Below are 15,669 nucleotides of genomic sequence, written 5' to 3'. Positions count from 1 at the left end.
TTTTCCATTGGTGCAGAATAAATTTTGTTAGATGCACTGAGGCATGTGTGACTGTGCACCACCTAGCTCTGGGTGCTGCTGAGCAATAGTACAAGTGCCCAGCTTACAGGAGCACTGGCTGTAAACCAGTTTTCCTCCTGGCTATGTACAGCGGGTACCAGTGGGCCTCACAGGGCAGAGATGTTGCTGCGAGGGCAGCCCTGGGATGTGGACCCACAGCAGGGGCAGATGTTTGTTGTAAAGCAGCACCAGGCAAGTAGGGGACAGGGTCCCCGGTGGGGGGGAGAGCAGCACGGTGGGAGGGGACTGGCTCCTCAGGGGTCTAGGAGCAGAAATGCTACTGGGAGGGGGGAATTAATGGACGATCCCAGCGGGCTGCAGAATGCTGGGGCCTAGGCTGTGCAGGAGGGCAGACCCCCGAGGGCAGACACCCCCTCACACGCACTGTGGCCCCCCCAGGAGTCAGTGGGCGAACTCCTGGGTGTCGGGGAAGCCGAGGCACCTGGGGGGGCCTTTTGGCCTGGCTGGGAAAGGGCCCCCCCCAGGCAGCAGGCCCACCAGCCCGGTTCCCAGCCCCAGGCAGCCAGAGACCGCTCGGTAGGGAGCCTTTTCAGAAGTAGCCGAAGCAGCGCAGCCCCGGGCCCTTGCCCTGGGGCCTGGCCCAGCCGAGAGGGGGCGGCTCTCAGGCTCTGCCCAGCCTCCTGGGCACCTGGTGAAGCCCAGGGCACGAAAGTCCCCTCCCACCCCAGACGAGAGCAAGGCAAGGCCAGCCCAAGCCAAGCGGGACAGCAGCTGCCCTGGGGAAGCAGGACTCGAGGGCCGAGAACGGCGGGAGCCGCACAGGAGCGGGGAAACCCAGCCCCGGACTCCCGGCAAAAGGAGGACCCGTTCCTCGGCGCCCCTCGGGCCCATCCCCGCCGGACAGCGCAGAATCCAGCCCCCCCCTCCCCCCGGAAGCCCCGCTGCGGGAGCAGGAAAGCGGGGGACCCGCCGCTCCCCTGCCCCGCCAGACTCACCAGGCATCCGGCCGGGCGCTCTCGGGTCCGGGAGCCGGGCTGGCGGGGAAGGGGCCGCCGGGGAGCCGGGCGCGGACCTGGTGCTGCCGCTGCCGCTCTCCCCTTCCCCCGGGTCCTTCCCAGCCCCGGCCCCGGGCCCGCGCCCGCAGGCAGGCGAGGCGGGAGAAACTCCCTGCGCTGGGCGGCCGCGGCCGAGGCAGGCGGGGCTTGTTCTCGGCGCCCGGGCAGCGGCCCCGCTGCAGCCCCGTGGGGAACCGTCCAAGGGCCCCGCTCCTCCCCCTGCCGCCGGGCCCGCGCGCCCAGCCCGGCCCGGCCCCGCCCGGGGGTGGGAGCGCAGGGGAGGAGGAAATCAGCTGCTGTCCCTTTAACAGGCGCTGGCGCGGAGCGGAGTTCAGGCCGAGGTCAGGGGGAGTTCGCAGCCCGGCCTTTACCTCTGCGCCCAGCCGTGCGCCGCCGGCACATGCTGCCTCCTGCGCCGCGCCCCGCACACAGCGCGCAGCGCCCGCCCAGGGGGGCAGCGCCTTGGCAGCGGGCATGGGCCGGAGGCGCCGGCCGGCAGCGGGGAGCGCTCGGCGGGGACCCAGGGACTGAGGCGGCTGCTCGAGGGCCATGAGAATCCGCAGAGACCTCGACTGGCTGGCGGACGCGACGGAGTCCCCAGGTACCGCGGGGCGGGAGGGCGCCAGATAACGGCTCCTGTCCCTGCGAGCAGGGCGGGCCCCAGCGCCGGGGAGTCCCGGGGCCCCTCTAGTGAGGCACGGAGGCGGAGAGGGGCCGCGGCAGCGGGGCGAGGCAGGGCCGGGAGCCGCTGGCCGACCGGTCGAGGAAGGGTCGGTCCCTGCCGCGCGCCCGGCCAGAGGCGCTGCAGGGGCGAGGGAGCTGCGGGCGCTGAGTTGGGGACCGTGGCTCTCACCCCACGCCCGCCCCGCGCCGTGGGATGAGGGCGGGGAAGGGTCCAGGGCCGGGCAGCCAGCGCTGGGCCCTTCGTGACCCGCACCCCGGAGCTAGGAGCGGCCCGAGGGCTTGTGGCTCCACCAGGCGCTGCTGTCACTGCTCCCGACGGCCCGTGGACGGGGGCCCCGTTGGGGACTCGCTTCCCTTCAGCGGAGCCGCCCGGCGCGATCCCGCGGGCGGACTGGGTCGGGCCGGGCTCGGCTCGCTGCTGGCCGGTGTCTGCTGCAGCCCCGCCGCAGCCGGAGAGGCTGTAAAATGGCGAAGTTTGGCTCCCCCGGCGGGTCTCGGCTCGGGCCCTTCTCCGCCCGAGCCCAGCCCGCTGTCCTGGCGCGCCCGCGGCCCCTTCTCCGCGCAGAGGAGCCGCCGCCCGGCTCGCCCCCCGCAACAGCTGCGCCAGGCTGCCCGGTCCGGGACTCCGGCCATTGCGCCTTCCCCTCGCTCGTCCTGGCTCTGCCCCGCGCCCGCCAGCCGGGACCGGGACCCGGCAGCCAGCCCGGCGCGGCGCGGGTCGGGGGAAGCCGGCCAGGCTCCTTCACCGGGAACGTGGCCCGCGGCGGCGCTGGCGGCAGCCGGGCGCCGAGGCAAGAGAGCGCGGGGCGGAAGGCGAGGGTCTCCTGGGCCGGCAGCGCCCCGAGCTGACCCCTGCGGTCCGGGCGCAGCAGCTGAGCGGGGCGGCAGGTGGCCTGGCCCCTCCGCCCCCCGCTCAGGTGGGGCCGGGCTGGCGGGCGGTGCTGGAAGCGGCGGGAGTGATGTCACCTTCCCCCGGCGCCTGCAGGGGCTTCGCCCCCCCCCCCCCCCCCCCCGGCCGCGAGAAGCCCCGATATAAGGGGTGGCACAAGCAGCGGCAGCCAGTGCGCAGTGGAGGCGGCGCAGCCCGGGCTCCCCGACAGGACTCGCCCGCTGCGCCGCAGGTAGCAGCCGGGCCCGGGCAGCTCCGCTCCGCGCCGCCTCCCCCGCCGGGGGCTTCCCTGCCCGCTGCAGCGTGGCGGCGCGGCCTCAGCCCCGGGAGCGCAACTGCCCCGGCCGCGCGCTGCGTCCCGGGAGGAAGGGCGCCGCAAGGCCGGGCGCTAGGAGCCCGCGCGGTCCTGCTGAGCCGGGCGGGCCCGTCCGGTCCCGTCCCGCGTCCCGCAGCCTTTGCGCGGCGCCGCGGGCCGGGCTCTTGGGCCTAAAGGAGGCCGCGCGCTGGCCGGCGCCCCTCACCGTGTCTCTCTTGCAGGTGGCGGGGCGAGCCCCCGGCGCGAGGCCATGGAGGTGCCGAGCCACTCGCGGCAGCTGCTGCTGCAGCTCAACACGCAGCGGGCCAAAGGCTTCCTGTGCGACGTGATCATCGTGGTGCAGAACGCGCTGTTCCGCGCGCACAAGAACATCCTGGCGGCCAGCAGCGCCTACCTCAAGGCCCTGGTGGTGCACGACAACCTGCTCAACCTGGACCACGAGATGGTGAGCCCGGGCGTCTTCCGCCTGGTGCTGGACTTCATCTACACGGGGCGGCTGGGCGAGGGCGAGCCGGGGGAGCCGGGCCTGGGCGCCGTGCTGGCCGCCGCCAGCTACCTGCAGGTGCCCGCCCTGGTGGCCCTGTGCAAGAAGAAGCTGAAGCGGACGGGCAAGTACTGCCACCTGCGGGGCGGCTACAGCCCCTACGGCAAGATGGCCCGGGGGCTGCGGGCCGCCACCCCCGTCATCCAGGCCTGCTACTCGGGGGCCCCCCGGCCCATGGACGTGCCGCCCGGCGAGCCCCTCAACCCGCTCAGCACCCAGTGTGGGGAGCTCTACGCCTCCGCCTCCCAGGGCGCCCCCCTGCACCAGCCTGGGCTGTGCCCGCCCGAGAGGCACTGCTCCCCGCCCTGTGGCCTGGACCTCTCCAAGAAGAGCCCCACCGGCCCTCCCTCCCAGCTGCTGCCCACTGACAGACTCCACCCAGGGGACAGCAGGGAGCCCTCGCTGCCCCCCGGGCACGACAGCCCCCCGGGCAGTGCTTCCCTGCTGGTCAACCACAGCTCTGCCTACAAAGAGCCGCTGCAGGCGGGCGAGGGCGTGATCCACCCCACGGAGCGCTTCCGGGGCAGCCCGCCCTGCTCCGAGCCCCCTGCCCGGGCCGAAGGCCGCAGCCTCCTCTACCACTGGATGAAACACGAGTCCCCGGGCAGCTACCTGGAGGAGTGCGAGGCGGGGAAGGAGTCGGAGCGGGAGGAGAAGGCCGAGTCGCCCCCGCAGTCCCGCTACCCCAGCCTCGAGAGCAACGAGCTGGAGAACGACAACAGCACCAGCGAGGACACGGGCAGCAGCGAGGGCCCCTCCCCCGGGGGCACGCTGGGCCCCTACTGCAACCACCTGGCCTACGAGCCCGAGAGCCTGGGGGACAACCTGTACGTGTGCATCCCCTGCGGCAAGGGCTTCCCCAGCTCCGAGCAGCTCAACGCCCACGTGGAGGCCCACACGGAGGAGGAGCTGTACCACAAGGCAGGCGTGGAGCAGGCCGGCCCCTTCCTGGACAAGGGCGGCTCCGGCCTGGGCGACATCCTGCGGCCCTACCGCTGCTCCTCCTGCGACAAGGCCTACAAGGACCCGGCCACGCTGCGGCAGCACGAGAAGACGCACTGGCTCACGCGCCCCTACCCCTGCACCATCTGCGGCAAGAAGTTCACGCAGCGCGGCACCATGACGCGCCACATGCGCAGCCACCTGGGCCTCAAGCCCTTCGCCTGCGACGCCTGCGGCATGCGCTTCACCCGCCAGTACCGGCTCACCGAGCACATGCGCATCCACTCGGGCGAGAAGCCCTACGAGTGCCAGGTGTGCGGCGGCAAGTTCGCCCAGCAGCGCAACCTCATCAGCCACATGAAGATGCACGCGGCCGGGCCCGAGGGCAAGGCCAAGCTGGACTTCCCCGAGAGCGTGTACGCCATGGCGCGCCTCACCGCCGACCAGCTGGGCCTCAAGCAGGAGAAGGCGGCCGAGCTGCTCTCCCACACCTCGCACTTCCTGAGCGAGCCCAAGGGCATGGACAGCCTGTACCCGCTGGCCCGCTTCACGGCCGAGCACCTGGGCCTGAGCCAGGAGAAGGCGGCTGAGCTGCTGGGCCCAGGACCCCTGCTGCATGCTGAGCGGACCATAGAGCGCTATTCGCCCCCCTAATGGACCCCCGTGGCTGCTCACTGCTGGGGGAGCCAACAGTCTCCCTCAGCCGCGGACTCTTGTCGGATTTGGGGCGAGGAGTGAGGGAGGCTTCCCCCTCCCCCGCTTCATGGCAAGCGGCCAGAGGAAGCGAGAGCAGGGGGAGGCCAAGCCCCTCTCAGAAGCTCCCCCAGGTGTGGTGCCGGTGGCAGGCTGGGGGTTACGTGCTAGGCCGGGGGCTGTTTTCAGCTAGCCTGTGGGGGAGGGGCTGCAGCTGGGTGTGCAATGGCTGCCCCACTGAGTGTCCCACAGAGCCCGCTGCCCCCTTGGCAGAGCCCCGTTGTGCTCGCAGGGGCTGCTGCCTTCCAGCGCAAGGACTTCTCCATTGAGGAAAATGTGAACCTGCCTCCTACCTCAGGAGCCCGTTGCCGGCCAAGACACAAGGGCCATGGCAGCGGCTCCCCACAACCTCCCTGCCACAGAAGTGCAACTTGCCCCGGTGCACAGGGCACCGCCAGCCTGGCCCAGGCTAGAGGGGACAGTGGCTCTGCGAGGGAGGGAGCTCCACTGGCTCAGCTGGGCCTCCCACGCCCTCCAGCTCTGAGTGCCGCCCGGCCTGGGGCACAAGCACAGGGCCTGTTTGCCAGGGACTTGGCACAGGCTGGGCAGCCTGTTCTCCGGGCTCTACCCATGCTGGGGGCAGCAGCAAGGTGACAGGAGGGCTTAGGAATGGCTCGTACCTGGGCGCTGCCTCCTGGTGAGGATGGGCAGGAGCAAAACCCCAGCTGTGGCCGCCAGCCACGCCCTCCACTGGGGGAACAGCAGCCGCAGCGGGTTGGATGTCTGAGGCCTCTGCAGCCTGCCTGGCAGCCCCTGGCCCAGCTCAGACTGCAGCTGGGCGATGGGCAGGAGCACCCCCCACTGGCTCCTGCCCCAGCCTCTGCGCTCTCCCCACCCCCACTGCTGGGCCTGGCACCCAAAGGTCTCCAGGCCTGGCCACACCCAGCTGAGCAGAAACCAAAGCCAGCAGCTGAGGGGAGCCAGCCCCGCCCTCTTGCTGTACTCAGGGATGGCCCCAGGGGGCCAGGCCCAGCTGCTGAAGGGCAGAATTCCTGCCGTGGGCCATTCCCAAGGCCCCTGAGTCCAGACAGCTCCCCCACCCCTTTCCTGGGCCCTGGTGGGACAGATCATGGGCCAGGGGCCAGGCTCTCCACAGACTGAGCCTCTGGGAGGCAGCCCCCTGCCAATTGTCTCTACTCCCTGGGCTCACGTGTGCTGGGGGACGGGTGTTAGTTGTTTCTCTGGAGGGGTATGTGGAAGTAAGAGGCCATGGGAGTGGTTTGCTAGTTCCCCCCCTCCCCACGGGCTGTCCTGGGGTGGGCTCCCCTCCTGCCTGTCCAGGAGGCCGGTCTCTGGGCTGCAGTGAGGAGGCAGGGCAGTGAAGCAGCCATGTGCTGGGCTGGGCCGTGCTGCTCTCCTGCGTCCCGGGCAAGAGGCCCCCTCCCCTCTGCTCCCTGGAGGCTCAGGCCTGTGCCTGGAGCCTGAGCCAGACAGACGCTGGCACCTGCTTTGCTGTGCCAGGGAGACGCTTGCTGGGCGGGGGCAGGGAGCTTTCTGCGGAAGCCCAGGGCATGGGGGGCAGTGGCACTGATGGGAGTGGTCCGGTCCTGCCCCTGGCTAATGGGGCCGGTGCCTCCCCTCCCCCACGACAGCACACTGAGCTGGGACCTTGGGGCTGGCCAGGCTGCACTGAACGGGCATCTCCTGCCTCCCCCTCCCCCAGGGCAATGGGGCACAAGAGTTGGGGGGCCAGGCCCAGCTGCTGAAGGGCAGAATTACGTGCCTGGAATTCTGCCTTGCTCTGTCCAGGCAGAGCCACCAAAGCCGCAGGGGCCGCGCCCGGGCCCCTCCCGCCCCGCCTGGCCTGCCGGATAATGTGAAGCTCTTTTCCCTGCCTTTGTCTTTTTGCCTTTGCACACGAGGCCGCGGGGTCCCCTGCGCGGAGCTTGCTCCCGGCCTCACACCAATGGTGCCTTCAGCCCGAGCGGCTGCTCCCCCAAGGGCCGTGGCCCCGGCTGGGTGCCCTGGCAGGCTGCCGCTCCGGCACGGACCTTGCCTCCCCTATCCAGCTCTGCCGGGCACCCAGGCCACTAAGGGCTGGGCTGGGGCCAGGACTTCCAGGCCAGAGCCTGACCCAGGCCCCCTGTCAGGGACAAAGCTGCAGCAGCTGTGACCAAAGCGTGGGGGTGGGGGCGGGGGTGGGGTTGTATATTCCTGTGATTTGTACATGGGCCGTTTGGCCCTTTTCTGTACTCCAACCCAATGAGCAATAAAGTGACATTAACACTTGAGGGCTCCACTCCTTGGGGGCTGGATGGGCCCAGCCTCTGCCGCTTAGGGGCAGGCGGGGCTGGGCAGGCGGGGCTGGCTGTGCCCAGGAAGGGCAGAGGGTGAGGCAGGGCTGTAATGGCCTTTCCCCCCGAGGCCAGGCACCCACAGGCCCCATGGGGCAGGCGGCACCACAGTAGGGGTGGCGGTTTGTGTTGGAAACAGCCCCAGGCAGGCTGCTGTCGGCTCCCGGGGAGTGGGGGGGAGACACACGGGGAATTAATGGACAGTTAACCAGCCAGCACCCCAATGGCCAAGCAGCAATTCTGTGCTGGTGGCTGCTGTGCCCATGGCTGTGCAGGAGGGCAGCCCCCCCCACAGCCCCACAGCCTCATAGGAGTCAGTGGGCGAACTCCTGGGTGTCGGGGAAGCCGAAGCACCTGGGGGGGCCTTTTGGCCTGGCTGGGAAAGGGGCCCCCCCAGGCAGCAGGCCCACCAGCCCGGTTCCCAGCCCCAGGCAGCCAGAGACCGCTCGGTAGGGAGCCTTTTCAGAAGTAGCCGAAGCAGCGCAGCCCCCGGCCCTTGCCCTGGGGCCTGGCCCAGCCGAGAGGGGGCGGCTCTCAGGCTCTGCCCAGCCTCCTGGGCATCTGGTGAAGCCCAGGGCACGAGACCTGCTTCCCCCCCCCCCCCCCGAGCCACAGTCCAGTTGAGAGCAAGGCCAGCCCCAGCCAAGGGGGGCAGCAGCTGCCCTGGGGCTGCAGGACTCCAGGCCCGGGGAAGCCGGGCGTTGCCTCCGCCGTGGTGCCTGCTGGTCCCTGCTGCCGGTACGCAGAGCAGTTCCGCCCGGGGAGAGGGCAGGGCCCGTCCAGCTCCGAGGCCATTGGCCCATTCCAGGCGGGTGGCTGCCCGCTCTCTCCTGCCGGTCCACGTGAGTTCAGCAGGCCACAAGGACTCACGCGCAGCAGGGCCTAGGCAGAGGCGTGGCTGACAGCAGCAGCCCAGGCAGGCAGTGGCTTTGGCAGGGGTGTCCAGGAGCAGGCGGCAGCTACTGGAGCTTGCCCTGCCCAGGCGCACCGCTGGGTGTGCTCCAGCCACCACACTCCCGGTAGTGGCCTACGGCCGTGTGCACAGGCCTGCTCCGGACTGCAGCCTCCGGCCATGGGCTGGGCGCCTGGCCACACAGATGAGCTGAAACTGGGGGAGGCTGCAAGCCCATGCAAAGCACCTGGCTGGCATTGCTGCACGGCTGGGCTGGGCCGGCCCTGAGCCCCACGCCGACGGTCCTGGGGCAAAGCACCTGGCTGGCATTGCTGCACGGCACGGCACGGCAGGGCTGGGCCTGAGCCCCACGCCGACGGTCCTGGGGCAAAGCACCTGGCTGGCATTGCTGCACGGCACGGCACGGCAGGGCTGGGCCTGAGCCCCACACCGACGGGCCTGGGGCACAGCACCTGGCTGGCATTGCTGCACGGCACGGCAGGGCTGGGCCTGAGCCCCACGCCGACGGTCCTGGGGCACAGCACCTGGCTGGCATTGCTGCATGGCAGGGCTGGGCCTGAGCCCCACGCCGACGGTCCTGGGGCAAAGCACCTGGCTGGCATTGCTGCACGGCACGGCAGGGCGGGGCCGGCCCTGAGCCCCATGCCGACGGTCCTGGGGCACAGCACCTGGCTGGCATTGCTGCACGGCACGGCACGGCACGGCAGGGCTGGGCCTGAGCCCCACGCCGACGGTCCTGGGGCAAAGCACCTGGCTGGCATTGCTGCACGGCACGGCAGGGCTGGGCCTGAGCCCCACGCCGACGGTCCTGGGGCAAAGCACCTGGCTGGCATTGCTGCACGGCACGGCAGGGCGGGGCCGGCCCTGAGCCCCACGCCGACGGTCCTGGGGCACAGCACCTGGCTGGCATTGCTGCACGGCACGGCACGGCAGGGCTGGGCCTGAGCCCCACACCGACGGGCCTGGGGCACAGCACCTGGCTGGCATTGCTGCACGGCACGGCAGGGCTGGGCCTGAGCCCCACGCCGACGGTCCTGGGGCACAGCACCTGGCTGGCATTGCTGCATGGCAGGGCTGGGCCTGAGCCCCACGCCGACGGTCCTGGGGCAAAGCACCTGGCTGGCATTGCTGCACGGCACGGCAGGGCGGGGCCGGCCCTGAGCCCCACACCGACGGTCCTGGGGCACAGCACCTGGCTGGCATTGCTGCACGGCACGGCAGGGCGGGGCCGGCCCTGAGCCCCACGCCGACGGTCCTGGGGCACAGCACCTGGCTGGCATTGCTGCACGGCACGGCACGGCACGGCAGGGCTGGGCCTGAGCCCCACACCGACGGTCCTGGGGCACAGCACCTGGCCTGCCCGTGCTGAGTGGGCTGAGCAGCTCTGCCCTTGTTCCACGGGCCTGCCCCCACCAGTCTCGCTGGCAAACTGCGCAGCCGGCTGCCTCCAGCCACTGCTCCCTGGGAGTACAGCGCAGTCCCTAGAGAGGGCAACAGCGCGCCTCCCTGACAGTGCTGGGTACCTGCCTGTCCCCAGAGCTCCCTGGCCTTGCTTGGGAGCTGGGAGGACACAGCTCAGCCGCTGCTGCGAGGGCCTCTGGGCTGTACAGCCTGAACTGCCTCGGGGCCGTGGGCCCCTTGCTGCTCCGGGTGAGCTCAGGGAGGCACAAGGCGGGGTAGGGGAACTGGGCAATAGCCATTGGCACTGGAGTCAGAGCCCTGGGACCCGTTGCCCAGCCCAGCCCCTCCTGCCCCAGTAACAATTCACCCCCCCCAAGCACGGCCTGGCAGGAGCCCGGGCGACTCAACGGAGAGTTTTATTGTAATGTCAAAGCCTTGAGAGCACGTTACAAGCATGACAAGAGGCAGAGTGTGGGGGGCAGGACCTAAGGGTGTGCATCTGGGGGGCAGAGTGGGGAGGGCAGCAGAATGGGGGGGTTAGGGGAGCTGTGGGGCAGAGGCTCAGGAGGTATAAGGGGCAGGGGAGCAGAGAAGGGAATTCAGGGGAGCACGTGGGGCAGAACAGGGCAGGGGGCTCAGGGACAAGCAACCAAAGAACAGTGGTGCCAGCCATGCCACGGATCCCAAGCAAATTGGCCACCTGCTTGAGGTGCTGCTTCCCCAGGCTGGTCATGGAGCCCAGCGTCCGGCCAGGCTCCAGCGCTGGACTTGCTGGGCTGGTCCTGCCCCAGCCCTGGGGCCACGCTGGATCAAGGGAAGGGCACTCACCCGAGCTGCCAGCACCGTGGGCAGAGGAAGGAACCGAGGGGGAGTGACATGGCGGGAGAGCAGGGCAGCCTGCTCCCCAAGTTCACAGTGTCCTGGGGGCACAGCCAGCCCCTCTGGAAACTTCTGGCTGAGCCCCTGCCAGCAGGATTTGCCACAATAGCAGGGACCCCCTTTGCGTAGCCAGGGGCCAGACACACGGCACCCTGCCCAGAGCACAAGTCCAGCAGGAGCACTGACCGCCCATGGGCGCGCTCCAATCCAGGCTGCCCAGAGCTTCCCCCAGGGACCAGCCCCCGCCTGCTCCTCTGCCCCCTCTTCCCACAGGCCATGGGAGCCTGCGGGCCCAGCGCCGCACGACCCGTCCACAGCAGGGACCTGCCTTTGCAGCACGGCCAGTTGGGGCTGGGGTGAAGATGTGGTGTTTATTGGTCACTGGTGGGGCGGGAGGCAGTGGCGGTGGGGCAGGGCTGCCTTGGAAGCCGGTCTCCCACCAGCACCACGCTGCATCACTCAGCAGGGACGTCTCCCCAGGCGCCTGGCTCAGCCCTCCTGGGCCCACTTCAGGAAGGTGGGAATGTCGCGCACCGGCACGTTGCGGGTCAGCGCCTTGACACGCAGGTTCCGATCGTCCGTGAGCAGCACCACCTCTCGGAGCAGACGAATCGGGTCGTCTGGAAGAGAGTGACACGGCTGAGCAGAAGCCCTGCCAGAGCTGCACAGTCAGCATGCCGGCCATGCGGCCACCTGGTGCTGCCCGGGCTGGCTCTGCTTCTCCCACTCAGCCTGGTTCCTTCCTTCATACTGCCCCCCGCCCCGAGCCCTGGCACCTGCATGGCCCCAGCAGTGCGCTCTGCTAGTTGCTGAGGGAATTCCACCCAGGGCAGGAAGCCTTATGTACTGACTGCAACCAGCAAGGGCTCCCCATGGACAGGACATGCCGCCACCTGCAACCTGTGGGGTCCGGCCAAGGCTGCCATGCCACACCCTGACTCCTGAGCAGAGACTTCACTGGAGCGATGGCAGATAATTTCTGATGGAGCCTCATGACTTCTGCATATTGACCCTGACGCCAATCAGAGCCAGCCCCCAATCACAGGGCAGATCTGACCTGCGCACGGAGCCCTAACGTGTGTCCAGCAGGCCCCAGGCCGGGGGACGTTGACGCAGGAAGCCCAGGTCAGGCCATGCTCTTGCTGGCGCAGCAGAGCAGGCTTGCAGCCTTTGATGTACGCTCCAGCAGGAAGCGGGTGCTCACTGGAAGATCTAACACCAAGCCTTATTCTGGGAGCCACTTTGCCTTTGCAGGACCACAAACATTAGGGCTTTGCTGGGCTAGACAGGAAGAGCTGGACCCCGCCAAATGACTGACATGGTCTTGCCCACAAGACGGCTGAGCTGCTCTGGGGCTGGGCTAGCTGGGGAACTGAGCAGGGTGGATGGAAGGCGCTGGATCCTCTGAGCAGAGCTCTGGTCCTAGGCACACCGCAAGAACAGCGCCTCTGAACCGGGGCCGGAGAGAACACCCAAGTCCCTGGAAGCCCACCACGTGCACCATGGGCCCAGGGCCTGATGCACTGGGAGGGGCAGACTCACAGGAAGGTGTCTGGGCACCCGGTGGGTTGTAAGGGGTGGGTCCCTGGGATCTGCTGGGTTGGGAGAGATGGGCCAGTGGGAGGCCATCCTGGGACCTGATGCACTGGCCCCGGGGATCTGTTGGCAGCAGGATCAGGAGGTTTTGCGCGGACACTGAGAAATGTGTAACAATAAACATCCACTGTGCCGAGCCTGCTGACGTGGCTCCTTGTTACAAACCAGAGGCTGTCAGCTTGTCAGGCCCCATCCACCATAATCCACATGATTTGAAAATTCAGCATCATTTATGCATAAACATTGGGTGACGGTTTCTCTGCGAATCTGACAAGTTAAGCTGCTAAGAATTTGCACTGACAAACGCCCGCTGATTTCTTGGGCAGCTGCTGATGTCATGCCTGTCCCAGCAGCCCTTGCAAAGCGCTGTCCGGGGCGAGGGCCTGGCGGGCAAGCCGAGGGGAGGGCATTGCTGTGCAGAGGGAAGACAGCCCCGAGCCGCTCCCCAACGGCACTGAGGTGCGCCGCTAGCTAGAGACGGAAGGACTCTGCCCGTGCAGCCGTAACTCCACCTCTCCCACAGGAGGCAGCCGGGCTAACCTTGGCGATGGCTCCTCCGGGGTTGTGCACTGGCTGCTCCTGCACACCTGGCGGCCGAGAGCCTGGGGCCGTGGTGCCAAGTGGCCTCACGGCGTGAGACTCTGGCGCGCGCGGGGGCAAGGAGCACTGGGGTCCACCCCTGGAGTGTCTGGCACAGTTCGTGCCGGTGGGTGGGGCTCTCGCCCCTCCGGAGCCGCTGCCCCTGTACCTTTGTTGGTGGGCATGAAGTCCTTGGCCTTGTCATTGCAGTAATGGAGACAGCAGGACAGAATCAGGTCGTCGTTGCTGCCCTGGAAGGAAGGACAACGCAACCCATGTCAGCAAAGCCGGTCTGCAGCGCTTGGGGGCAGCTCCCAGCACACCCAGCCTGGGGCGGGTGGCATGGAGGACGTGCAGAGCCCGCAAGCAGAAGGCTCCTCTCCCCTACGCGGGTGGCCAGCGGAAGGGAGAGCTGCCGCCCAGCTCTGGGATGCGCTCTGGCCACGTGCCCAGCTCCAGCGCTTGATCTGCCCACGCTGCAAGCCTCCTCCGGCCGCGCCTCCCGTTACCTGCTGGCCGGTGGTGTCCTCGCTGCGGAAGGAGATGGACTCGAGCTCGTTGCCTCGGCTCGTCAGAGCCCGCATGCAGCTGTCGCGGCTCTCGAAGCGCTGCTCCAGGAACTCGATGGCTCTCCGGGCTTTCTCCTGCAGCAAGCGGGTGTGGCCCCCGGCCCGGTGCTCCACTTCCGGGCCCTTGGCCAGGCCATCCAGCTCATTGATCACTTGGAGAAAGAAGGGCAGAGGGGCCTTGGGTACAGGCAGCCAGAGCCTGGCACAGACCCGCCCAAGGCTGGGAGAGGGCACTGGGCCGAGACTCAGGCGCAACTCCTGGCTCTGCCACAATCTGCAGGTGACCCTGGGCAGGTCACCTGCCCACCTGGGAAATGGGAAATGCTGCTGCTTTCCCCGCCCCGCTTCCGTCTTGCCCATTGGACTGTGTGCTCGTCAGTGCGCCCAGCACCCCCCAGTGAGGCTGGACCCCTGGGGTCTCCAGCCGCTTCTGCCACGGACCACACCACACCCAGGCAGTGCGGGAGGAAGCTCCGGGCCACGCAGTCCCATCTCTGCCTCCAGGCTACAGCAACGAACGGCTGCACCAGGCTAAGCATGAGCCTGGCCCCTTCCCTACAGCCTGCAGAACTGCTGCCGCAGGTCCCCCTGCCCCGCGGCTCCGGGAGGAGGTGGGGTGCCAGGTGGCTCTGGGCGACACGTGCAGCCACGTGGGGTGTGGCTGAAGGAGGGAGATGCACGGCCCCTGGCACCCAGCCTGCGGGACAGAGGGGTTTCGCCGGTGCCCTGAGCCTGGTGGAGGGGCAGGGATTCCATCTGCCCTCCTGGCACGCAGGGCCCCACCCTGGAGCAGGCTGACTCCTCGGCTGCTGCTCATTTTGCTTGGCTGAGGATTAAGTCCTAGAGCCCGTTGTGGAAACCCCAGCCTCTCCAGCGCCCGTGTCCACTGGGAGCCCTGGCCCTCAGCACCTCATTGGGAGACACCCCAGGAGGCTCTGCTGCCTGCCCAAAACCGCCCGTGTGCAAGAGACAGTGGGCATGGATAGGCAAGTGGGTGAGCACTGTCTGTGCACACGTGTGAGCGAGGCCCCGTGCACAGTCGGGGGGTGATCGCTGTCCGCACACGAGCGAACAAGCCCGTGCGCGGGAGGGAGGGAGGGAGCGAGGCCCCGTGCGCAGTCGGGGGGTGATCGCTGTCCGCACACGAGCGAACAAGCCCGTGCGCGGGAGGGAGGGAGGGAGCGAGGCCCCGTGCGCAGTCGGGGGGTGATCGCTGTCCGCACACGAGCGAACAAGCCCGTGCGCGGGAGGGAGGGAGGGAGCGAGGCCCCGTGCGCAGTCGGGGGGTGATCGCTGTCCGCACACGAGCGAACAAGCCCGTGCGCGGGAGGGAGGGAGCGAGCAAGGCCCCGTGCGCAGTCGGGGGGGTGATCGCTGTCCGCACACGAGTGAACAAGCCCGTGCGCGGGAGGGAGGGAGGGAGCGAGGCCCCATGCGCAGTCGGGGGGTGATCGCTGTCCGCACACGAGCGAACAAGCCCGTGCGCGGGAGGGAGGGAGCGAGTGAGGCCCCGTGCGCAGTCGGGGGGTGATCTCTGTCCGCACACGAGTGAACAAGCCCGTGCGCGGGAGGGAGGGAGCGAGCAAGGCCCCGTGCGCAGTCGGGGGGAGGGAGGGAGCGAGCAAGGCCCCGTGCGCAGTCGGGGGGGTGATCGCTGTCCGCACACGAGCGAACAAGCCCGTGCGCGGGAGGGAGGGAGGGAGGGAGTGAGGCCCCGTGCGCAGTCGGGGGGTGATCGCTGTCTGCACACGAGCGAACAAGCCCGTGCGCGGGAGGGAGGGAGCGAGTGAGGCCCCGTGCGCAGTCGGGGGGTGATCTCTGTCCGCACACGAGCGAACAAGCCCGTGCGCGGGAGGGAGGGAGGGAGCGAGGCCCCATGCGCAGTCGGGGGGGTGATCGCTGTCCGCACACGAGCGAACAAGCCCGTGCGCGGGAGGGAGGGAGGGAGTGAGGCCCCATGCGCAGTCGGGGGGGTGATCGCTGTCCGCACACGAGCGAACAAGCCCGTGCACGGGAGGGAGGGAGGGAGCGAGGCCCCGTGCGCAGTCGGGGGGTGATCGCTGTCTGCACACGAGCGAACAAGCCCGTGCGCGGGAGGGAGGGAGCGAGTGAGGCCCCGTGCGCAGTCGGGGGGGTGATCGCTGTCCGCACACGAGCGAACAAGCCCGTGCGCGGGAGGGAGGGAGGGAGTGAGGCCCCGTGCGCAGTCGGGGGGTGATCGCTGTCTGCACACG

The 15,669-nt window shown here is 69.3% G+C and overlaps 2 protein-coding genes across 9 annotated transcripts in view; one reads left to right on the top strand and one right to left on the bottom strand.

Annotated features, from left to right (window-relative positions):
- Positions 1-1,419: 1,419 nt before the first annotated feature.
- On the top strand, positions 1,420-8,069 carry HIC1 (HIC ZBTB transcriptional repressor 1). Of its 2 annotated transcripts, none has more exons than XM_075904453.1 (2): positions 1,420-1,677; positions 3,187-8,069. In XM_075904453.1, the coding sequence occupies exons 1-2, from the start codon at positions 1,626-1,628 to the stop codon at positions 5,103-5,105; spliced, it is 1,971 nt and encodes a 656-aa protein (XP_075760568.1). In that variant the 5' UTR covers positions 1,420-1,625; the 3' UTR covers positions 5,106-8,069. The 2 variants fall into 2 exon arrangements, with proteins under 2 accessions (XP_075760568.1, XP_075760569.1); XM_075904454.1 differs by lacking the exon at positions 1,420-1,677 and adding an exon at positions 2,788-2,881.
- A 2,143-nt stretch (positions 8,070-10,212) lies between these two features.
- Positions 10,213-15,669, bottom strand: part of SMG6 (SMG6 nonsense mediated mRNA decay factor) — a 157,907-nt gene continuing 152,450 nt past the window's right edge. For all 7 annotated transcript variants that reach the window (XM_075904436.1, XM_075904437.1, XM_075904441.1 and 4 more), the window contains 3 exons: positions 13,376-13,587; positions 13,036-13,117; positions 10,213-11,311 (listed from right to left, as the gene is read on the bottom strand). In XM_075904436.1, coding sequence (XP_075760551.1) covers positions 11,181-11,311; positions 13,036-13,117; positions 13,376-13,587 — 425 coding nt within the window. In that variant the 3' untranslated portion in view covers positions 10,213-11,180. The remainder of the gene's footprint in view (positions 11,312-13,035; positions 13,118-13,375; positions 13,588-15,669) is intronic.

This window comes from Pelodiscus sinensis, chromosome 21 (genome assembly GCF_049634645.1).
Source record: "Pelodiscus sinensis isolate JC-2024 chromosome 21, ASM4963464v1, whole genome shotgun sequence".
In the NCBI taxonomy this organism is placed as follows: Eukaryota; Metazoa; Chordata; order Testudines; family Trionychidae; genus Pelodiscus; species Pelodiscus sinensis.
This window is presented reverse-complemented; position numbering and strand designations above follow the sequence as displayed.